This window comes from Vitis vinifera, chromosome 11 (genome assembly GCF_030704535.1).
Source record: "Vitis vinifera cultivar Pinot Noir 40024 chromosome 11, ASM3070453v1".
Lineage (NCBI taxonomy): Eukaryota > Viridiplantae > Streptophyta > Magnoliopsida > Vitales > Vitaceae > Vitis > Vitis vinifera.
The window spans coordinates 4812382-4837480 of NC_081815.1; the positions used below are offsets into that span (position 1 = coordinate 4812382).

General features: G+C 38.9%; 2 protein-coding genes across 3 annotated transcripts; both read left to right on the plus strand.

The window, feature by feature from the left end:
* Nucleotides 1-385: 385 nt before the first annotated feature.
* On the plus strand, nt 386-24941 carry LOC100261107 (nuclear pore complex protein NUP1). 2 transcript variants are annotated; one of them, XM_010658132.3, is made up of 9 exons: nt 386-846; nt 5148-5206; nt 5988-6154; nt 6360-6570; nt 11992-12303; nt 12398-12484; nt 19494-19917; nt 19990-20189; nt 20615-24941. In XM_010658132.3, exons 1-9 carry the CDS (start codon nt 555-557, stop codon nt 21143-21145), a joined length of 2283 nt encoding a protein of 760 aa, XP_010656434.1. In that variant the 5' UTR covers nt 386-554; the 3' UTR covers nt 21146-24941. The 2 variants fall into 2 exon arrangements, with proteins under 2 accessions (XP_010656434.1, XP_010656435.1); XM_010658133.3 differs by having other exon boundaries at nt 421-846; nt 20618-21418.
* LOC100252580 (putative clathrin assembly protein At2g25430) lies at nt 22786-25004 on the plus strand. Its single transcript, XM_002285247.4, has one exon. The coding sequence runs from the start codon at nt 22786-22788 to the stop codon at nt 24685-24687; it is 1902 nt and encodes a 633-aa protein (XP_002285283.1). The 3' UTR covers nt 24688-25004.
* The last annotated feature ends 95 nt before the right edge of the window (nt 25005-25099 follow it).

Here is a 25099-nt window from a genome sequence, read left to right on the forward strand (position 1 = left end):
AGAATTTAGAATACCCACAAATCATGTAAGAAAATGGCCGGAAAAACCGGGAAATGAAAAATATTCATCATGGCTTTCCGGGGCATTTCCGCAGAAATCTCAGCTGGATTTCCTGCCATTTTCCACATGAATTTGAAATTAAATTCATTTAAATTTATTAGAAGGATTCGCCACGTGTTTGAATTTCACAGGTGGAGGTGGTTGAATCTTTTGAATTAAAAATAGAAGATTATAATTAGTATGAGAGACAAATGGGTGATAAAATAAGAGCCGTTGATGAAGAACTCAAACCACGTGGCAGTATCGTAGTTATGGTGGAATCTGATGGGCTAAAATCAAATGGGAAATTCTGCGTAGCATAGAATCACAAGTGACTGGTTTAGTGGGGATAAAAATGGGAAAAAAAGAGTAAAAAACCGCAAACAAAGCAGACTCAGCACTCCTATTTGTAGTGAAAGGCCTAAAAGCAGCGCACAAGCTGCCAGTGATATGAAAAGGGCGAGAAAAAGAGAAGACGAAAAAAGAGGCGCTTGAGAGAGAGAGAGAGAGAGGAGATGCAGAGGCAAGATGAAACGACGTCGTCGGGGCTGTACGGAGGGGAGAGAGGTGCTGGCGGCAAGTTCGGCAAACCTCCATCACGGAAGCCGCACGCCACTCCCTATGACCGGCCCCCGCCCAATCAATCCCGCTCCGACAACGGGCGAGGTGGAGGCGGCGGCTGGTTCTCCAAGCCCGTGAATTTGGCCTACCGCCTAATATCCGGCGGCGCCACAAGGATGTTGCCGTATTTCTTCTCTAAATCGCCTTCCACTGATGTTCTTCCGACCTCCGATGACCAGGATCACGGTGAAGTTTCTCTCCTCTGAAATCTCTTTCTTCTTTATTCTAAAATAAATTGATTAGGGTTTCAGATTCAGGACCTGCTTGGATGTGTGTTTATGGTATATTGACTTGACTTGCCCTTTACTTTTTGCCCGTTTGGTCTTCATTTGTAATTGGCATTGTGGGTTTAGGCATTTGATGTCGAGTTGTGTCTGTTTAAGAATGAGATGGTTTGGAATATCCTAATCTTATCACAAAAAAAAAGAAAAGAAAGAAGGAATTCTTTCTTGCCCTTATTTACATGCAGACACAAACTATTAGAGGGAGCTCTCATTACGAATGCACATATCTGCTCCTTTTTTTGGTTGAAAATAACATAGTAATTTAACAAAGTTTTAAACGTTCCCAACTCATTAACCATCTTTTTGGAAGAAACCCACCGCCGCTTTAAAGTCACAGACGGCAGATTCAGTGACTCAGATGATCTGGAGGACGCTTCTTCCGTTGGGCACATTGGACACGTCCAAACTTCTGTGCAACTGCAACGAGTTTGGATGCGTTGGCTGAGAAGTCTTTGTCATGCCTGTCTTTGTCATGCCTTTTCCTTCTGAATGCATTAGTAAACTTACCACCTTTCTCCATTTGTAACTTTTTGTTTACTGCACCGCAAATGGTTCTTTCAGCACATAAGAAAGCTCAAATACATGGATCAATCCATATGTTGGGAGGGAGTAAATTGATAAATACAAAAAGAAAAAAAAAAGGCTGCATCTCCTGTGTTTTGTTTTTCGAAGTGGTAATGCTTGGCATCTTGTCTCCATGTCAATGGGATGTAGATTTTGGTCATAATGGAAGAAAGTTAATCTGCTGTTAGTAAAATGGGCAATGCTTTGTGGACCGTAGTGCTTTTCAATATAGAAATAAAACATGTCTAGAATATATGAAGTTGGAATATGAATCTTGAGTAGTTGATGCAAGTCAATAATGCAGGATTGTTTCAGAATTACAATATGAAAGGACTTCGTTTGGATGGACCATAGGAGTTGCTCTAATGGTAGTTGGCTAATAGGTATCAACTATCAGTCCATGGACAATGCATTGCTTGGATATGGGAGTCTTTTTGGTTGAGATGGTTTAGTCCCACTACCGATGCTGTGAAACCCATTGCCAAGAGCAACAAAAGTGAGGAGTCACTCTGGGAAACTTATTGCTGGCATAAACAACAATGAGGAGTCGCCCCCTTGAGGCTTGGCTTAAATGGAAACCGTTAGGGTGGGAATAGGGAATTTCCGGTTTGATTGTGGATAACAATAGGAAAATAATCACATTACCAATTAAAAGAAAAAGAGGGGGAAAACAACAATAAGAAGTGCACTTGTGTGACTTGAAGTCTCTGAAAAGATGGGGGGTGGCTAAGGGGCATGGATTTTGATGGTTAGAAGGATTATATTTGACAATATATGGCTAGAAGGCTTGATGCATATCTTCTTTGCTAAAGAGTTTGTAATGGTTAGAATATGATGTTGGTAGCCAAATTTGTGAAATTTACAAGAAACTGATATTTGCATTTGGAGGCATTAGGAGCATGATGTATATTAACAAACAACAATCATAATTGATTTGATTGTCCAAAGTTTGTTTTTTCTTTTCCTTTTGGAAGCTGCTACATATAACTTGTATTCCTAGAATATATTATAAAATATTTTTTTAATTAAAGTGAGTGAAAATGTGTTGGAAGTATTTTATCTGACATGAATATTTAAGAATAGTTTGAAAGTGATACTTTTGGTATTAAATAAAAAAGGAGATGAGAGGAATTAAAAGATGTAAGCCTAGTAGCTTGGTAAAGGGATATATCAGTTACTGGCTAAGGTTTTAGCGCAAAGACTAAGTTGAGTGATAAGGAAATGGGTATCAGGCTTGCAGATGCTTTGTGGAGGATAGGTGAATTTTGAATGCGACACTAGTTACTTGAAACGCTTCATTGGAGATTGAAGAAGAGTAAGAGGGCAGAGGTTGTAAGTTTAAGATTGAGTAAACATTCAACCAGTTGAGAGTTTATGGAGATAACATTTGCATGGTGGATGGATCACTTGAATTTTCTTAAATGTAATTTGCTTGTCTTTGAGGTAGTTTAAGGGTTGAAGATGAGCTAGAAAAGAGTGAACTTATCCTAGTTGGTTGTTGCAAGCATACATAGGTTTGTAGCAATTTTGGAATTTGTTATAGAGATTACATCCTATAAGGCTAAGACAATGTGTTTTTAGTTATGGAGAGATTTGAGAGAAGATTGACCATTGGCAAGCTAGAAAAAAATTGTATTTGCTTGAGGTGGACTAATAGTTATTAGAAGTGCCCTATTAGCTTGGTGGGTGTCCTTTATAAGATTTTGGCTAAAGTGTTAGTGACTAAAGAAGGTGGTGGGTAAAGTGGTCTCCAAGTCCCAAAATACTTTTGTGAATGGAAAACAAATCTTGGATGCAATTTTTATTGCTAATGAGGCCATTGACTTGATGTTGAAAAGTGATGAATGTAGAGTTTTCTATAAGCTTGATATTGGATGCAATTTGTATATGTATACGTCGTGTATTCATTTTCTTTAATACAATGCACGTTTTACTTATCACAAAAAAAAAAAGCTTGATATTGAAAGACTTATGATCATGTAAATTGTAACTTCTTACTTTCGGTAGATAAGATGGGTTTTGGGAAGAAGTGGATTGGTTAGATTAACTAGAGGAGGTATAAGCCTTTTTGGGAGGTTGTTTGCACACCCATTTCTATGGAGGCTGACGATGTTATGGTATGGTTGCCCACAAATAATGATACTTTATAGTTAAGTCCTTCTACTCCTTTTTGGAAAATAGGAGAGTGGTGCCGTTCGCTTATGGTATTCTTGGGTGCCATCGAGAATTAACTTTTTTGCTTGGGAAGCAACTTGGGTCAGGATTTTGACTCTAGATCAGCTCAAAAGGAGAAGTTGGAGGATTCCTAATAGATGCTACTTGAGTAAGGAAGTAGAAGAAATGACCATATTCTCATTCATTGTTCGAAAGCTCACTTATTGTGGCAGTTGATTTTTGAGGTGATCAAGTTAATTATACCCAAGTCCCAAGCTCGAAGAGGTGGTGTTGTACTTGTTGCAATCTCAGGTCAAGCTTGGTAGACAGGAGGCATTCCCTTGTGGATTTTGTCAGTAGTTTGAGTGCTTCACCTGATTGTTGAGTATTGTTCAATATTTTATTTTGTTTTTCTTCTTTTCCTATATTGCTTTGTTTTTCCTGGTGCAGTCTGAGTTCGTTTCCTGTTTACATGGTTTGTGCCATCCTTGGCACTTTTTTATTTATCTTATTAATGAACATGCTGAGAGAAATAAATAGATATTGTGTACTTCAGATCCCTCAAAAGTAGCTTTCTTTATATTGGCGGCTGTTTGGAAGAAGATATTGACAGTGGATTAGCTGCTGAGGAGAGAGCTCCTGTAAATTGGATTCCTGCGTGTGAGAGGGATTTAGAATGTGTCAAACATAAACGATTAATTTCTCGGTGGCCCAAGATCTTTTTCAAGGTGGCTTTGCAATTTGGTACAGTATGAGTTCTCTTGGAACAATAAGGGATGTGTTTCTCAAAGCTGGCATGGTAGGTTTATCTGGAGATGTATCAGAAAGATGTGGTTGGTAACCTTCTCCTTTGTTTGGTCTGAAGCTCATCCTGGAAAGATAGGGATGGGGTGATATTTTGATGTGCTCAAACTTATGCAGAGGAAGCTGGAGGTTTGAGTCCATCAAAAGATCACCTATCCATATCTTTCCATCTGCTTCAGACCAAACAAAGGGAGGTTAGCATCCATTGCATGAGGTTTGAGTGAGACTTGGGAAGCTTGTGGATGTAAATTCTTCGCTTGTCTTTTCTTTTCGTGTAACTTGTGTACTCCTCATGTACTTGGTTTACATGTCCTTTGATGTTTTCTAATAATATTTTGCATATTTTGGCTTTTAAAAAGATTGTTTATCTTAGTTGTGAAAAATAATTGCTCTTCTTCCTATCACAAGAACAAGGGATTGCTCTTCTGATATATTTTTTGATAGGTTACTCTTCTGATATATTTGTATCACTATGATACTTTTTGTCAGGTGAATTGTGGAGCTAGGTTCTCTAAGGTTATTATTCAACCAGTACTTTCTATTTCTTAATTTTTTTTAATTTTTTTTATTTTTTATTTTTTGTGTTCTTGTTCTGTTGCATACATCTGTCTCAAGCTTGTTCATGTTCAACATTGGTTATTCGCTTCAAATATTTCTAATTGATTAGTCCTTCTGAAACAGATAAATTGCATACTGAGGTGCAGGAAGATGCCAATAATGACAGAAAGGGCACTTTAAATGTAAGCTTTTTTCATTTTTATTGGTTATATTCACGCTTTTCCATGTGTTTTTAGGGCTATAATATTTTTCCTGGATGAAAATGAATTTTCCCATTGCTTGACATTAGTAACATGTACTAATCATCTATGCATGGAAGTGCAAACACTTATTACTTAGCTATATTTGCTTCAACAGAGCAGATTCTATTAGCTTGAAAACTTGACATTAGCAGCAACAACTTTTTCGTGGCCTTTTTTGTTTGCTAGGGAATAACAATCTCTTTGAGTCGTATATGATTATTCTGCTTGGGTTCATATCCCAATTATGAGGGGAAAACATGAAACTTTGGAAGGCTTCATATATTTTAAATGTTGTAATTCATGAAAACATGAAACTTTGTTGTTAATCAGATTGTGTGGGTGGAGGATCAAGCAGTTGGGCTAGTTGATTTCCTTGCCTCCTCACCTACATGCTATGACCTTTATTACTTAGTTTGTGCTTTCACTCAATTTCTCATTAAGCAGAGGGTTTAAGCTCAAACATACTTTCTCAACTAGAATGTGAGAAAGTGTTAATGCGGACACTCTTATTTCTGCTTGCGATGTATTCTTGGAACTCTTAGTAGCATTGACCTGAAGACAGTTATATTTAATTCTTTTCTGATTCATTGTAATCAAAGAATTATTTAGTAGTTGTAGTTCTTATACTTTTACCACATCTCTATAATTTGATGGCTATGTTCTTTTGTTGAAATACATATTTGTTTTTACCCCTAAAAGAATTGGGAATTATTTTATGCAGTTTGAAATATCCAGATCTGCTGGAGTTGCAGGTCCTAGTGGAACTGCAGAGGGAGCTAAGCCTGTTTCTGGTTTTGATCGGCACATACAAGATAAACAGGACAACCTACCTGATGATAGCGGGCTTTCTGAAATTGAGCAGCTGATGAAAGGGAAAAAATTTTCTAGGTAAACAACGATTTTCTGTTGTCCTGCCTGAATTGGTAGCAAATAGCTCTTCAACACGGAGCTCAAGTTTTATTGGCTAATTATAGTAACTACCTTAAGTTTTATAGTTTCTGTTTCCTTCGTGTTTGTGTTGTCACATGCATGCAAATTTTCCTGTCTGTGCTTGTCAAACTTATCAATACCCATGCTTCCCCTTGCTATGTAGGGACCAAATTGATCGCCTAACAGAGATACTGTATTCAAGGGCAGCTGATCTTTCTAATTTTGAGCGGGAAAAGAAAAATCCAATTGTAAATACAGGAAGAGAAGCTGAAGGGAATCTCAATGCCCATGAAATTTCAAGAAAATCTGTGGAAGTAAAGCTGGACTTGAACAGATCTATTTGGGGAGTCTCTACTCCTCTTCCCTCGTCAACTGTGAGTGGAGTGGATAGTCACATTACCTGGTCTCTTGGGTCAATTATTTATGCATGAAAAATTATTTTTTTTCTTATTAGATTAACTTAAAGCATTTGGCTTTTGATGAAGATCTCTTTATTAGTTACCTTCATTAGTTTACCTTTCGATTTCATAATAAATTTTTAGATGAAGCACATAGTCTACAAACATCTCTTTATTAGATGAAGAACTATAAGAGAATTTGCTATAACTTTCTTCAAGTGCTAAGTGGACAAGGAAAAAAAGGTAAAAGAAGATCAAATTTCATCTTACTCAATTATTGAAAATTGACAATATCATTTATGTGATTGGATGTACATTATAATTTCTAATTTTAGTTGCATATCCATGGAAAAAGAAAACAGCACACTGTAGTACATAAAATGTATGCAATGGGCACAAAAGGGCAAAGCCATAAAAAAGAGAGAATACAAAAAACACCACTCTTTCTCAACAAGATCCCAACCCATCTACAAATTCAAATGAAAGGCATAAAGCCTTCTTTAATGTACATCCCAACCTTAGCTAGTAGGTTACTTAGGAACAAACATTTCAACATCTAATCAAAATGCTCAATTTCAAATGCTCTTCGATTTCTTTTCCTTCCATAACATCCAAAAAATACATGAAGGAGCAACTCATCAAATTCTCTTCTGTTTCTCCCTAACAATGGGCCATCCCAACTTAATAGAGGTTCTCTGACTATGGAAGGAAGCACCCAAATTACGTCAAATAAGAACAACAACTGTCATAAAGCCCTTGATTTGGCTTAGTGGAGAAGGATATGGTCAATTGATTCTACTTAGATTTTACACAAAAAAATCTATTTGCCAGTAGCTACCTCTTCTTTGGAGTCGATCTAACATTAATACTTTTCTCTAACCAGTTTCCCAAGCAAAAAAGGTTGCTTTGGATGGAACTCATAAATTCTAAAAGATCTTGATGGAAAGAGAATTGATCTCTCCCACTCCAAGTTAGAGTAGAGGGATTTAACAAAAATACTTCATTCTTGGACTCCTTCTAGATCATCCTGACATTCTCATCCCTCCTCACTGACTTATCTTGCAATCTTGAAAAAAACATCTCAACAATATCCAACTCCCCATCATTTGTGTCTAGAGAAACAAAGATTCCAATGACCCATTGCACTTGTCACATCCCAATAATTTAGCACCCAAGCTTCTTTAGTTATTTCTAATGCAACTAAGAAAGGAAAGAATACACACAAGGGATCCTCTCACACCATCTATCCTTTAACCCCTTCCTATTACCCCCTTACAAAAATAGTTTTACTATTGAATTACTCCCACCTTTTTTCTAACAGCTTTCCAAGCTCCAACCCCCTACCTATCTCTCACTTTAGGTGAATGCCAACCCCCTTCATCCTTCCCATACTTCCCCTTCAAAGATGAATATTTAAATCTATTCACCAAGAAGAGTCCAATTAAGGGATAAAAGACTTCTAAATAACCACCTCCCCTCTCTTTCTTCTTCTCTCTTTACTTCTTTCTATGCTAACATATGCTCATCTTACTAAATGCGGCCTCTTCTCCATAACCTCACCTCCCTATAGAAAACCTCTTTGAATCATCTCTAGCCTTTACCTTATATTTCAAGGGATTGCAATTGAGGGCATGTGCAGATAGGCATAATGGATAAAGTACCTCAAATCAATGTGAGCCTTCCCTTTTTTAGAAATATATTGCTTTTTCCACATTGACAATCTTCTATGAAACCTTTGTTCCACCCCATCCTACACTGATATTGATATGAAAGGGGCATACCAAAGGCAAGCTTAAGTAGTAGACTAAAGCTCCTTAGCCCTACAACCTAACTCCATTGCCAACTCCTCCATATTAGCAATCCTTCAATTGGGATCAATTCACTTTTTTCCAAGTCTATTTTCAGCCCCAAGATTGCTTCAAACAATATAACTTAAACGAACCATTTAATCTTGAGAATCTTCACAAAAGATCAACGTATCATCTACAAATAAAAGGTGGGACATCTCCACTACCTCACCACCTTTCCCTTTCACTGTAAAGCTCGACAAATAACCACCCTCCCTAGCCCTCTCCAAAAGTCGATTCCAAACCTCCATGGCCAACACAAGTAAATATAGTGTGAGAGGGTCTCCTTGTCTCAAACCTTTAGAGTTCTCAAAAAAACTTGAGGGGGGTGCTAATCAACTACCTCACCACCCTTCCTTCACTTTAAAGCTTGACAAATAACCACCCTTCTTGGCCTTCTCCAAAAGTTGACTCAAAACCTCCATAGCTAACATAGGTAAATACGGTGAGAGAGGGTCTCCTTGTTGCAAACCCATAGAGTTCTCAAAAAAACCCAAGGGGGTCCCTTTGACTAGCATTGAAAACTTTGCTGTGGATATACACCATTTGATTCATCCAATCAATTTCTAGCCGAATCTTATCTTTTCAAAAATTAACAAAAAAACACAGTTAACATGGTGATATGCCTTTTTTCAATGTCAAACTTACAAATTACTCCACTAGATCCACCCTTTAGCTTGGAATCTATAGCCTCATTGGCTATAAGTGCTTCATCTAGAATTTGTCTTCCTCTCTAAAGTCATTATGGAACTTGGAGACCATTTTTCCCATCACCTTCTTTAGTTTATTGGTTAACACCTTGGCTAGGAGCTTAAAGAAGCCACCCACTAGGCTTAAGGCGTGAAATCTTTCAAATCCTTTGCACCATCTTTCTTCAGGATTAACATAAAAAAGGTAGCGTTTGGACTCCTTTTAAATTTTCCTTGATGATAGAAATCCCTAAAGAAACCCATAATCTTATCTTTCACAAAATCCCAATTGTAATGTCAAAAAACCCTAGGGAACCCATTAGGACCGAGAGCCTTATCCTAGTTTAAAACTAACAAAGCACAAAACACCTCGTGCCTTGTGAATGATCTCTTTAAATGCTTTATCTCTTGCCTTTCCAAAACATGGAAGGATATGCCATTGATATCATGTCTCTAATCCCTTATTTCAAACAACAGATTATGGAAAGCCTATGGCACTCCTTCCTTAATCTTGTCCTCCTCATAGAGCCACTCCATTTATTTATCAAATTTTAACAATAGAACATTTTGTGTTTTCATATACTATTTTGATATTATTTCTTTGTTTCATCAATATAGAAAGCCCATAACCCAATTTTTTCTCTCCTTTATTTTTCATCACCTTCTCAAAATGCTAAAGTAACAATTGTACCTCTTTATTTGATATCAACCAATGAAGATATAAACTATGTATTTATCTATATTTTTTTGATAACAAACAACGATTTCTTACGGAAGGAAAGAATGAAATAGTGTTCAATGATAATGAACGGTCTGACCAAGCTATAAAACATTCTTTTTTGTATACCTTTGTGAATTGGGCTAGGGTGTATTTAGAGTATTATACTTTGTCCATGATTGATTTTATAGAGTGGTTGTTTGTCTAGTTAGGGGAAAGGTTTTTTATCTTTCTTTTTGTCTAATTTCTTGGGCGATGTTTGTATACTTCGTGTGTACTGTTCTCGCCGCTTCTAGGCATTTCTAATATAAACAAACAATGATTTCATTGTGATGAAATATTACGTACCAAGTAGTATTTATCTATATTTATGGCAACTCTTTTCCTCTCTGTCTTGTATCTTCCTCTCACGATACTGAGATATTAATTGGAACCATCTATTTATTGTTAACCAACCAATTAAGTTGTCAATTTGAAACTTGAAAGTCAAACCACAAAAAATGACTATTCTACTTGCTCCATCTATCCATCAATTAGGACTTTCAACTTTTCAATTAGCTGTATATACTTTCCAACCATATTAATTTGTTTAAACTATTGTATAGTGTTATACTAGTGTATGTATTATGTTTGCTACCACGTCTAGCTATTATTAGGGTGCGGGTAATTTGACAAAGATGTTTAGATATGTCAAGGTAGTTCATGAATAAAGAAAGATAAGGGTTGTACAAAAAGAAAAAGATATTAGAAATAATCACATTACTTGTTGAAGAATATAAATAAACAAATACATCAAATGCCTTCAAGAAAGAAGTATAAGAAAATGTCTTTTGAGAATAGAAGAAGAGAAGAATATGAATGTGATCGGTGTATGGTCTAGGGAATGAAATGTCTCTTTCCTTACCATTGGTGGTCATCATTTCTTCTCCCGCTTCCTTATTCTTCCAAAAGCCTCATTGTCTGTCAAACCAACTAGGCAAACCATACATGATTCAACACATTGATAACAAATTAACTGATTTTCCCTTCCTGAAATGCCAAAGTAGATAACCTACTATGGCAAAGGGATCCTGAACACCAGCTTTAGCTTTAAAATGCCCATATCTCTCCCTATAGAATTCCTCCTCTTTGATTTCTTCCAAGTCCACAACAAACACAAGGAGCTATCACCCATGTACCTCCACTCTTGTTCCTAAGAAATCTTCCATGACATTGCTCATGTAGATTTACCATTATCCTGACATCACACACTATATCACCTATGAACAGAATCAAAATACAGATTCAATGCAACACCATTTGGTACATTGCAAATGCAACACCGGTTTTCTAGCACCACCACTTTTCATACAAGGTGGTTAATGGTGAATATTACTATTAGAGCCCTCTATATAGCTTGCAGGTGCTATTTTTGCCTCCTTTGGTGGTTCCATTTTTCCATTTCCCTCTAAATGAAAAAGGAAAAATTACGATTGAACAGCAGTCCAAAAAAGGAATGACATTTAAAGGCACCCTCATCCATTTGGTACTTTGCAAATGCAACACCAGTTTTCTAGCACCACCACTTTTCATACAAGGTGGTTACTGGTGAATATTACTCTTTAGAGCCCTCTATATAGCTTGCAGGCGCTATATTTGCCTCCTTTGGTGGTTCCATTTTTCCATTTCCCTCTAAGTGAAAAAGGAAAAATTACTGATTGAACTGCAGTTCAAAAAAGGAATGACATTTGAAGGCACCCTCTTGCACCACACCCCTTTCTATGGGAACCTTCTCATCCATTCAATTTCCATCCTTGCTTGGTTGCTGGTGAATGGCATCCTCTCCTGTTGCTTCTCTCCCACCTCCCACAACTGTAGCCTGTAAAGGGTATAAAGAAATCTGTCTCCCGCTTCTCTTCCATCCCCACAACTCCAGCCTGTACATGGTATGAAGAAAATCATTGACCATGTCTAACTCTGACTCTTACAAATGTCTGGAAAATCAAGTCCAAAAGGAACTCACCTCACCCTCCAATCCAGCATATAATCCTCCAAAATAAATAATTGGTATAGAACTTGGTTGTTGGTCTTTGCCCAATGTGCATTGAATGCAATATTTTCTTCACTACATATCTTAATTTGGATATTGCATGAAATTTTGCAGATACAAGATGAAGTTGGTGCTTCACCTGTTGAAATTGCAAGAGCATATATGGGAACTCGAACATCAGAAATAGGACTTGGTTCTAAGAGCATAATAGCAAAAGATGAAAGAACTTTCCTACATAGTGATGATATTGCATCAAATCCGTTTATTGCATCACCTTCACCAAAGCCACCTATATGCTGGCCAGGTGCTATGGTACAGGATCAACGCAGTTATTTAACCCCACAGGGTCAAAGAAGCAGATTAGGAGTTAATAATTTTCCCCGAACTCCCTATTCTAGAACTATTTTTTCAAAGCCCCACTCCAAGGTATGTGGAAATGAATTCTTTTTATTATGTTTTTATTTTTAAATTTTTTAAACATGCTTCCTTTTATGATTGTTTTCTTCTTTCATGTCATCAGTCAACTCAATCACAAGCTGATAGCAGTAGGCACCTAAACACTCCATCAACGCCCTTGCTGCAATCACAATCTCCCATTTTTGAACAGGTATGTTTTCATTTTGACAATCTTCTGAATTTATGACTTGATATTGATGTTATTTCTTTCAGCTACAATGATCCTCAAAAAGTATGGGGTGAATTTTGTGGGAATTTTCTTTCTTGGTTTGTACTCAGGGTTATAAACAACTTAATGAGAACCAGTAAGTCATAATGAATTATTGTTATTGTATTGGCTCTTTCAGCTTGAAATAATCCATTGTTTCTTGAAAGTTGAAAGGATAAAAATGGTCAATGCCATAAAATCAAATTTCTAAAAACCAAAGAATGGATTCTGTGGACATTTTTTTATTGGTACTACCCCTATTAGCCACACTGAGTCTTTATTAATATATTAATTGTTAGTAATGTTGACAGATACTGTGAACAGATAAAACCCCAAATGTTTAAGCTCTTTGTAATCTTTTTGTCATTCAAATAACCAAGCAAATGTTTCACAGGTCATGAATGAAAAGGAGTTATTACAGTTTAGATATGTTCTTGGTTGTTGAATTCCATCTTTCACTCTCTGAATGAATCTTCATTAATCTATTAGTTGTTAAATAATGCTTACAAAATAGAGTGAACAGATAAAATTACACATGTTTAAGCACCTTGTTATCTTTTGGTCATTCAAATGCCAAGCATCTGTTTCACAGCTTATTAATGAAAGAGGATTCATTACAATTTTGATAGTTTCCTGATTGTTGAATTCCAAATCGCTCCCTCTGAATAAATCTTGTTTTTTCTATTATTGTTTGGATGCTACAGTGTTGCTCTCTCTCCCTCTCCCTCTCCTTCTCTCCCTCCCTCTCTCTCTCTCTCTCTGGTGTAGCATTTAGCATCTTTTTGTAGTGTATTGTTGGCCACTTGCTCACTTTTTGCAGTGTACCTTGTAGTGTTTCTTTGGAGTGTATTGATGGTCTCTTTCTCTCTTTTAATAGTGTACCATGTAGTCTCTTTGTAATGTGTTGGTGGTCTCTCTCCACCACCACCACCACCACCACCTCCACTTCATGAACTCATACAACTTATAGGTGTATATGTATATTTACAAGCAGATACACATGCCATCATTATGCTAGTGGGCATCATATTGTGTTCTCTCTCTCTCTTGTTTGCTTACTTGCTCCCTCCACCACCACTTAATACACCAAATACTACATATGTATTTGTATAATACACATGTATATACACACATACATGCGTACACACATGCTATCACATGTATGCTAGTGGGTATGGCATGGTTTGCTCTTAAGGTAGTTGTGATGGTATTTTTGAGGTTGGCGGGGGGTGTGTGGTAACAAAAGCAAGGTAATACCATATTTGCAACCACCACCACCACCACCACTTAATACACCAAATACTACATATGTATTTGTATAATACACATGTATATACACACATACATGTGTACACACATGCTATCACATGTATGCTAGTGGGTATGGCATGGTTTGGTCTTAAGGTAGTTGTGATGGTATTTTTGAGGTTGGTGGAGGGTGTGGTAACAAAAGCAAGCTAATATTTGCAATTCGGTGTTTGAAGTATGATGTGAAATGGCATGGTTTGGGGTATAAGATATATGTTAAACATGCCTATTGGTTATATATGCATTCAGGTGATACGTTCATCTAAGGAAAAGAAAGATTCATTCTTGTTTATTTCAATTGACCTTGGAATTTTTTTGGCAATCTTAGTGATACACTTTAATTAAGCATAAGGTGTAGAACTAGAAAATTGGAAATTCGTTATTTAGTCTTGTCTCCATGGTGATTTGTTAGACTAAACAAATCTGACTTGTAAATGTGTGTCAACATTCAACACTTGCACCCAAGACCTTATAATAATATAGGATGATACTAACTAGAAACCATAAGGAATGTAGTTGAAAATTTTAATAGAGTATTAGTACATTTCTCCATTCAAAATAAAGATTGTAGCATGGCCTCTGGGAAGACCCTTGGTGCATAGGAGGGGATTTTAATGCTGTTAGATATCCAGAGGAAAGAAGAAATGCCCCTAGACTCACAGCCGATATGAGGAGATTTTCAGAGGTGATAGGGGAGCTGGGGCTGAGGGATATCCCACTGGCTGGAGGTCCTTTCACTTGGATAGGGGGCTTGAACTCTCAAGCTGCGTCTAGATTGGACCGTTTTTTAATCTCTGACCAATGGGAGGACCACTTCTCTGCCATCTCACAATCTGCTCTCCCTCGCCTGGTCTCTGACCACAGCCCCATAATTCTAGAAGCCGAGGGTTTCTCCTCAGGCAAAAGCCCCTTCCGTTTTGAAAACATGTGGCTGAAAATTGATGGATTCAAAGACCTAGTAAGAAGCTGGTGGAATGGATATTCGGTTGAAGGCTATAGCAGCCACTGCATCGTTGAGAAGCTCAAAGCTCTTAAGAAGGACCTGAAAAAATGGAACAAGGAGGTGGTAGGCAACGTCTCTTTCAACATAGCAGAGGCCTTCTCCCGCTTGCAGCGGTGGGAGACCAAGGAGAATGAGAACGCTCTTACTCCTGAAGATCTAGAGGCTAAAAATCTGGATCTTGAGGAATATAAGAAATGGGCCCTTCTAGAAGAAACTTCTTGGAGACAGAAGTCAAGAGAAATCTGGTTAAGAGAGGGTGATAAAAATACCAAGTATTTCCACAAAATGGCCAATGCTAGGGCAAGGAGGAATTTCCTATCCAAAATTAAAGTAAACGGGGTGAATCTCTCATCCTTGGCAGAGATAAAAGAAGGTGTTTGCAGTGCCTACCAAACCCTTCTCTCTGATCCTGGGGATTGGTGGCCTAGTATAAATGGCCTTAACTTCAAGGAGTTGGGAGAAGGCTTGGCCAGCAGCCTAGAAGTTATGTTTTCTGAGGAAGAAATTTTCGCAGCCCTAAGCAGTTTCTGTGGAGACAAAGCCCCAGGTCCGGACGGCTTTACAATGGCCTTCTGGTTATTCTGTTGGGACGTTGTTAAACCAGAGATTTTAGGCCTCTTTAGGGAGTTCTACCTCCATGGGACCTTCCAAAGAAGCTTAAACTCCACGTTCCTCTTGCTCATTCCTAAGAAGGAGGGGACCGAAGATCTAAAAGATTTCAGACCAATCAGCCTGGTAGGGAGTGTGTATAAATTGCTTGCCAAAGTCCTAGCCAATAGACTGAAAACAGTGATGGGGGAGGTGATTTCTGATTCTCAGCATGCTTTCGTCCATGGGAGGCAGATTTTGGACGCTGTTCTTATTGCTAACGAAGCCCTTGATTCTAGATTGAAAGACAACATCCCGGGCCTCCTTCTCAAGATGGACATTGAGAAGGCCTTTGACCATGTCAATTGGAACTTTCTTATGGAGGTGATGTCCAAGATGGGATTTGGGCACAGATGGATTAATTGGATAAAATGGTGCTGCTCCACGGCTTCCTTCTCGATCCTTATCAATGGAAGCCCCTCGGGCTTCTTTCGTAGCTCTAGAGGATTGAGACAGGGCGACCCTCTATCCCCCTATCTTTTCCTTTTGGCCATGGAAGCTCTCAGCCAATTGTTGTCCCGTGCAAGAAATGGAAACTTTATTTCCTGTTTCAGAGTGGGAGGAAGAGGAAGTGAGGGGCTGTTCGTGTCCCATCTCTTGTTTGCCGATGACACCTTAATTTTCTGTGACGCCGATGCAGATCAGTTGCAATACCTTAGCTGGACCTTTATGTGGTTTGAGGCGATTTCAGGATTAAAAGTCAATCTGAATAAAACAAAGGCCATCCCAGTGGGGGAAGGCATTCCTATGGAGACTCTTGCGGTGGTCTTGGGTTGTAAGATAGGGAGCTTACCTACATCCTACTTGGGTCTTCCCCTTGGAGCCCCCTACAAATCCATTAGGGTGTGGGATGCAGTGGAAGAAAGATTCAGGAAAAGGTTATCTCTCTGGAAAAGGCAATACCTCTCCAAAGGCGGCCGTCTTACCCTGCTGAAAAGCACCCTCTCAAGCCTCCCAACCTACTTTCTCTCTCTCTTTGTGATCCCCAAGAGAGTGTGCGTAAGGCTTGAAAAGATCCAAAGGGATTTCTTATGGGGCGGTGGAGCCTTAGAGAATAAACCTCACTTGGTGAGTTGGAAGGTTGTTTGTGCTGATAAAAAGAAAGGTGGCTTGGGCATTCGTAGTTTAGCTACTTTTAACAAGGCCCTTCTTGGGAAATGGTTGTGGAGATTTGCTAATGAGAATGAGCTCCTATGGAAGCAAATTATCCTTAGTAAGTATGATCTTCAAGAGGGAGGATGGTGCTCCAAAAATGCAAGAAACCGGTATGGGGTGGGGGTCTGGAAGGCCATCAGAAAAGGTTGGGAGAATTTTCGTTCTCATTCCCGCTTCATCATTGGGGATGGCACCAGAGTGAAGTTTTGGAAGGATTTGTGGTGTGGAAATCAATCTCTGGAAGAAGCTTTCCCCATCTTGTTTATCCTCTCTGTCAATAAAGAAGGATGGGTTGCTAAGGCTTGGGAGGAAGACGAAGGAGGAGGTAGCTGGGGGCTTCGTTTTAATAGACACCTTAATGATTGGGAGGTGGGAGAAGTCGAAAGCTTATTAAGCAAGCTTCATCCCTTGACCATTAGAAGAGGTGTGGAGGACTTGTTCCGGTGGAAAGAGAACAAGAATGGAACCTTTTCTGTCAAGTCCTTTTATAGCTCATTTTCAAGGGATACCAAACCCCCCTTCCCGGCTAGAACTATTTGGATGCCTTGGGTTCCAATTAGGGCTAGTTTCTTTGGTTGGGAGGCGGCTTGGAATAGGTTGCTCACCACGGACCGCCTGAAGAGATTTGGTTGGAGCATCCCCAACAGATGCTTTTTGTGTAAATATAAGGAGGAAACCACAGATCACCTTCTACTGTTTTGCGAGAAAGCCAGAATGTTATGGCTTCTAATTTTCTCCCTGTTTGGGGTGCAATGGGTGATGCACTCCTCTGTGAAAAATCACCTCTTAGGGTGGCATGGTTCCTTTGTGGGCAAGAAAAGGAAGAAAGCTTGGAGAGCTGCCCCCCTCTGCTTGATGTGGACCATTTGGAGAGAAAGAAATAGGAGGGCATTCGATGATATGGAGAAGAACGATCAAGACATTAAATCCATTTTTTTGTACACTTTTGTGAATTGGGCTAGGGTGTATATAGAGGAACACACTTTGTCTTTGATAGATTTTGTAGACTGGCTAGCCACCAAGTAAGGGTCATGTTTGTTTTGTCCCTTTGTTTTTTGCTTCTTTGTCTTTGGTATATTCCGTGTATGCCTTTTCTCTAGCCTTTGGCTCTTAATGAAATCTATTTACCTATCAAAAAAAAAAAAAAAGTGCCAAATCCAAATTATGGTGGAGGTTGTTGAAAAGAATTCTACCATCATGAGAGGGTCTTATTGGAAAAGCAATTGGAAAAGCGATTTAATGTGGGAGTTTAAGCTGTGTGGTGAACAAAATAAGTTTAGCCATTAAACAGGAGCAAAGAATACAATGGGGAGGAGTGTTATTGAAGAAATAATATTTTAATGGGGAAGGTTAAAGTGCCCATGGCGGAGCTCCATGTCTAGTTTATTATATTTTTTACTTGAAAACAATATCTCTTATAACTCGTTTGTATATTTTACACTGTTAACTTTATGGTGTATTCCCTTTTTGTTTCTTGCTGAATTCTCATCAGTATAAGCAAGTAGCTGTACTCTGATCTATTTCTATCTATTGAGGATTGCAGTGTTTGTTGGGTCAATCAAGCTGGACATTTGGTCTGACCCTATAGTTCAAAACTGGGAAGAAACTGGCTTATTGGCTGAACACACCAATAAGTCTTATTTTTCTTTTAATAGATAACCCTTTTTTTCCTGGTCGGAATTGAACCTGGAACTCCCTACATCCCCAACTTAATCCTTTGCCACCTGAGCTAGGCTCAAAGGGCTGGGCACACCAATAAGTCTAAAAAAATGTGAAAAAGCTCTGCATGCATAAGAAAAAAGATTGGAATGCGATAAATGTAAAACTTGTGATGGTTTGCTTTTAGCAGGAATGCCTGAATATGTTTTATCACCAAACTTTAGGTTCAGTATTTCTCTAACTCAGGCTAAAATATGGAATGCCTCCACTTTCTCTTTTATTTTAGTTTATTTTGGCGAGCATAATGCAACCTTTTACCTGATTGGAAAGGAATAGCTTTCTTTTTCATGCTATCTCACACATCTGTTTCCTATGTTAAAAGCAGAAAAGTACCTATCAAAAAAAAAATGTTAAAAGCAGAAAAGTGAAGTCATGCTGTTGGTTCTTGCACTAAATGGAACTTTTAGGGTCTAATCGAGTTCTGTTAATTGCCCAGATTGCCAGGATTGACTGGCCAGCTATTAAACTAACTGGTTTAGTGGATTTTATTTTCCCCCAAGAAATTTGTGGTCCAGTTATGTTAGAATATCATTCCCTCATATTGATTCTTGGAAGTCTTCATTTTAGCACTAGTTTTAGCTAATTTTCAATTAACATCTAGAACTATTAAGGTTTTCTGTTTTTGTTTTTTATTATTTATTATTTATTTTTTGTGCTGCAATAGAAAATTCCTCTCTACGTCATTTTTTTTTTGGATAGGCTTCTCTCTACTTCATTTTATTTAATGCTATAGTTGTTTGCTTGTTCTATGCCTATACTTTTTGCAGTGCGTACGCACTCACAAATGTACATATCTATTGTGTTTTATATTCATTCTTCTCACAAATTATTACAATATGCAGGTTTTGAAAATTGGAATTATAAACACATGCACACACGCACACACGCACGCACGTATACCTATCCCAACTTAATATGTATTTGGAATTTAATATTTGTTGTGTCCTTTATATGAAGCCTAATAGTGAAATTTTGGTTGCATTTTCTCAAGTCTGTGTCTTACATCATAGCATGAAGTTATACAGTATTATTATTATTATTATTATTTCTGAAAATTGAATTCTTATGGGTAAATGTTTTGAAATTTGAAATGGCTACTCTTGTTTATTGTATCCATAGGTGAAATCAAGGAGCAATGTGTTGGATGATGGCAATGGATCTGTAGGGCCCATTCGTAGGATAAGAAATAAGACTGTTTTGAGAACTCCCCAAGGACCTTCATTTTCTCATTCTGCTTTACATGGGCCTGCACTGGTGGAAAATTCTGATGCATCCAAAGGCTTCTTCCCTGATGTCAAGAAGAATTTGCAACCTGGAGCATCAAGTAGCACTTCTAAATTTCTGTCACTAGACAATAAGCCACACAGCAACGAAGTCAGTGTTCCAACCGTTCATCCACAATCTTCTCTGATGGCTCGTAAGATATTGGAGCACCTTGATAGAAATCCACCGACCCCCAAAGAAAAGTTGGATGAATTAAAGCTAGCCACTACATGGAAGAAACCCTCATCTTCTGAAGTTGCTACCACAAGTGAAAATACCGGTACGTCACATTTAGGATGTTTTGATTTTCATAAAAATAAAAATGTAGTTGACCGGAAGTTTTCTGCTCTAGGGAGTGAACACAGAAGTAACTCTCTTTTCAAAGTTCAGCAGCCAGAAAGGAGGGCCAATGAAGCCACTGATTCTGTAAACAAGAACGCTTCAGTGTCCAACATAGTCTTTGGCAACACCACTACAAAACATAATGAAAATGCAGGGCCTTCATTAGTTTCCAAAAAAAGTCTTGATGTTCAAATCAAGAGTCCACATGAGGTATTTCATCTGTCTAATGTACCCCATACTTTGTCTTGAATGAATGTGTCTATAATATAGATACCAATATTTTCACATTCAGCTTTAAACTTAAGATTCAAGGCCTTGGAGGAGATTACTGCTTCAACTTTAACTGAATTGGTCCTTAAACTATCATGCCACGTTGCTTTGATGCATGTCTTGATATATGGGTACCGTAGTAGTAAGACCTTAAAACTGTCATGTTCTATTGATATTAGGTTGGTAAGATCTTACACCAAATGTTGCTTTGATATATAGTTACCTCATTGAGGTTTTCTTGGGTTCAGAAGTTTAAGGTCATTGTCTTCTAAATCCACTTAAATGTCCCCTTCAAATAATTTAGTATGGATCTTTTTTCCCTTTTGGTATGTTCTTTTATGACTCACATTGTCTGTTTTTTCCAGAAGGCTATCATGGGGTTCCATGATGGGAAGCAGAATGAGAAAAATCAGCTTTGGCCTCTTCAAATTCAAACTAATGGGCAGCATACATCTAAGATGGTTCACTTTGGTGCTGGGTCTGAAGTACCCAACCTACAAAAGAAGCCCCAACCTCAGGTTTTGGGTATTAAACCGATCTTGACATCTATTTCCATCAACAAACCTGATCCAAGCACAATTTCTTCTAATAATAGCTCTGGATTTACATTCCCTGTTTCTGCTTCTTTTGGTGTACACTCTGAGCCACCAACTCCATCAATCATGCCGTTATTCTCAGCCAGCAGTGTTCATCAGCCAAAGGAGGGACATGCTATTCCTTCATACAGTTTTGGCTCCAAGAGCTCTAACCCAGCTCTTGTTTTCTCTTTCCCCTCTACGAGTAGTGCCTCTGTCCCTAATGATGCTTCCAACCTCAAGTTCAACTTCGGATCCGATCAGAAGACTAGGTTATCTTTCAGTTCAGTAGGGAAAGATGCCATCACTTATGTCAACTGAAATAGTGTTTAAATATTAGTTTTTTTTTTTTTTTTTCTTTTTTCCTTGTTCCTTTTTATCTTTTTTAATATACCTCTTATGGGAATAAGTCGATTCTTTTTTTTTGCTTTTGTGTGTGTGTGAAGAATCCTGAGTTCTAGCTCACATGCTATTGCCACTCTTTTTTTCCCGTTCTTTACTTTTCATCTTTTTAGATGTTTGATTCGAATTTTATTAGCTACAAAAACGGAGAAAGATTGGTGCATTTAGCTTATTTGCTTTATTTTCTGATCAGTTTGTGTTTTCTTGTAAGTGCTTCCTCTGATTTTATTCCTTGAAAAGGAAGGCACTAAGGGGCTGTTGTTCGCGTGATTCTGTGAAATCAGAGCATCCCCATAACTTCATGATCAGAGGCTGTAATGTGACCAATGCCATTAGAAATCAGAGCCATCCCCATGGCCCATGGTACCCACCGTTAGAGCCTCAAAAGAATTTTCTACTTTTGTTCCCTAAAACACTCCGCTTTAGTGGTTTCTGATAATATCAATGTGTCACCCATGCGTCAGAACTTGTGATTCTATTCTTTTAAGTGGGACTATGTTTGGTATACGTTTTTTCATCTGCAAGGACACTAGGTTGGGATGGCTGTGACTTGGGTAGTTGATATTTTGGAATCACACTGCACGCTTTAATTAAATAAAAATACCCTTCTGTATATGAAAAAATAGCAGGTTGTTTGGTGGTTGCCTCGATCAAGTGGTGACGTGGAAACCACCTCTGACTCTGATGAGATGTTAAGGTTTACAAATCTAGGATTCTTGATGAGAAACATGAAATGATGATCATAGATTTTATTGTCTGTAAGGAGTAAGGAGTAAGGAGTAAGGACTAAGGAGGGAGTCAAGCAAACAAAACTATATAGATTAGATTCCTCTTTGTCTGATGAGTGCTGCCTGTAATCGAGTTTTTCTCTCCTTTAACTCCTAATAATGGTTTTTATTTATTTTTATTTTTTAAATAGATGTGAAATAATATTTTATTCATATTAATTTTTTTTCTATTTATAATGTTGATATTTCTTTTATATCATGGATTTTATTCCTTTTCTCTGTTTTTATTTCTTTAAAAAATTGATTTTACCCATTTAGGAAAATTTTAAAAATACCAAATTGATAAAGGAATGTTAGAAAAACCTTAAAGAATGTTTTATTTGGGCTTATGCATATTTGTTGGGATTGAGGATGAGATGAGATGCCTCATGTTGAATTTTCATTTTAGATTTTTTAATATCTTTTATATAATTAAAAAAATCATTTTAAGAAGAGTAATTATTCACCCAAGTAGTAAATGAAGAGACATGAAACCCAGGGTAAAGTCGACAGTTTTAACGGGCTAGGGGTGAAGTGCGATTTTATTGAAACGACGTCGGTTTGATAACGGAACGCGCCCTCGCCAACTGGGCTTCGCTCCTATATACGCGTTTCCTTTCTAGGACTTCGTCTACTACCGAGCACCTCTCTGCTACTTTCTTCATTTCCAATTCTCTGATCCTTACCCTCCGCCGTTCCGTTCAGGGTTCCGGGGCCCACTAAGTCCGACGCCTCTTATCTCCATTTTTCTTTTCGGATCGAATCCTCATCTTCTTAGATCTACCACCATTCATGGCTCCCAGCACCATAAAAAAAGCAATCGGAGCCGTCAAAGACCAAACCAGCATCGGCATAGCCAAAGTCGCCGGCAACGTAGCGCCTGACCTCGAAGTTTTGATCGTCAAGGCCACTAGTCACGACGACGATCCCGCCGACGAGAAGTACTTGAGGGAGATCCTCAACCTCACCTCTTATTCCAGAGGATACGTGAGTGCCTGCGTTGTCACCATCGCCAAGCGCCTCGGCAAGACTCGGGATTGGATGGTGGCGCTCAAGGCGTTGATGCTCGTTCACAGGCTTGTATCCGATGGAGATCCAATCTTCAAGGAGGAGATCGTCTACGCCACGCGAAGAGGTGCTAGGCTCTTGAATATGTCTGATTTTCGCGATGAGGCGCACTCGAATTCGTGGGATTATTCGGGGTTTGTGAGGACTTATGGCTTGTATCTTGATGAGAAGCTTGAGTTTATGGTGTATGAGAAAAAATTGAGTCCCGGTGGTGACGACGACCGACGACGACGTGATGAGTATGGAGATTATAGAGATGAGCCCATGTATGGAATGCCGCGGAGATCTAGATCGTACGGGGATTTGAATGAATCTGCTGTGAGGGAGCAGAAGGATGTGGGGACGCCAGTAAAAGACATGAAGACAGAGAGAGTTTTGGGGAAATTGAATGGTTTGATGCGGATTGTTGATCGCTTTTTGGCTTGTCGTCCCACCGGTGTGGCAAAAAATAGTAGGATGGTACTCGTTGCGCTTTACCAGATTGTGAAGGAGAGTTTTGGGCTATATGCTGATATATCCGAGGCATTGGCGGTGCTGCAGGATCGGTTTTTTGAAATGGAGTATGCAGATTGTGTTAAGGTTTTTGATGCACATGTGGGTGCTGCGAAGCTGATTGATGAACTCGTGGGGTTCTATAATTGGTGTAGGGATACTGGGGTGGCGAGGTCTTCAGAGTACCCGGAGGTGCATAGAATTACGGACAAGGTTTTGGGGTCAATGGATGGATTTTTGAAAGACAAGGGGAAGTCATCCAAAAGTCCTGAGAGGAGGGAGGAGAACCCACCAATAGTTGAGGAGCGGGAACCAGATATGAATGAGATAAAGGCTCTTCCTCCGCCTGAGAATTACAGTCCACCTCCACCCCCACCCCCACCCCCATCTGAGCCACAACCCAAGCCACAGCCTCAACAGCAGACGGAAGACTTGGTGAATTTAAGGGATGATGCAGTGTCTGCTGATGATCAAGGCAACAAATTGGCGTTAGCCTTGTTCTCAGGGCCTCCAACTTCTAACAATAATGGATCATGGGAAGCATTCCCATCTAATGGAGGGCCGGAGGTAACATCTGCATGGCAGACACCCGCCGCTGAGAGTGGTAAAGCAGATTGGGAACTGGCTTTGGTTGAGACTGCTAGTAATTTATCAAAGCAGAAAAATGCTATGGCAGGTGGCTTTGATCCATTGCTGTTGAATGGCATGTACGATCAGGGAGCAGTGAGGCAACATGTGAGCACTGCTCAGCTGACCGGGGGAAGTGCAAGCAGTGTGGCACTCCCTGGACAGGGCAAGAATGCTACACCAGTTCTAGCACTGCCTGCACCGGATGGGACTGTCCAAGCAGTGGGTCATCAGGATCCATTTGCAGCATCGCTTGCAGTGCCACCTCCTTCATATGTGCAGATAGCTGACATGGAAAAGAAGCAGCACCTGCTTGTGCAGGAACAGCAAGTTTGGCAGCAGTATGGAAGGGAGGGGATGCAAGGCCAAGTGGGTTTGGCCAAGATTGGTGGGCCTGGTTACTATAGCGCAGCTGCTCCACAGCAAATGATGCAAATGATGCCTTATGGGATGCCACCAACCAATGGCATGGTGCAGCCAGGAGGGTACCAGTACACACCTTACTGAATTGGCTTTGACAAGGAACTGCTTTTATTCATGCTACAATGCACATAAGTATGTATATCATACATCATAATTTTTTCTGTTGATTGCCATTGTTATTAGTATGCATCTGACCGGAATGAACAGAGTCACAGGAGTTTGAGAATACATAAAAGATACTATACTATGCACAATGGAGATTTGATATTTTTTTTCTTTGTGGTTTGAAATCTCATTCTGTAATTGTCATTCAGAAAGATGTTGGATGTTCAGCCGCTTCTAGAAGCTGGATTTATTTTATGTAATTGATGGAAAAGAAAAAAAAGTCCCGTTGAAACCTTTGACTAATTTTTCAAAAAAAAAAAATTTCGGTGGCCGACCATTAATGCTTGTCGTGACTCGTGACCGGGTGCTTTTGAGCGTGTCCCTGAGAGAC

What these genes read in the sequence shown, in the direction of transcription:
- LOC100261107 (XM_010658132.3), top strand. Translation starts at nt 555, where the DNA reads ATGCAGAGGCAAGATGAAACGACGTCGTCGGGGCTGTACGGAGGGGAG. An exon ending in CTCCTCTTCCCTCGTCAACT is followed by an intron (nt 6,571 to 11,991) that starts GTGAGTGGAGTG and finishes GAAATTTTGCAG; the next exon opens with ATACAAGATGAAGTTGGTGC. An exon ending in TTTCAAAGCCCCACTCCAAG is followed by an intron (nt 12,304 to 12,397) that starts GTATGTGGAAAT and finishes TCATGTCATCAG; the next exon opens with TCAACTCAATCACAAGCTGA.
- LOC100252580 (XM_002285247.4), top strand. Translation starts at nt 22,786, where the DNA reads ATGGCTCCCAGCACCATAAAAAAAGCAATCGGAGCCGTCAAAGACCAA.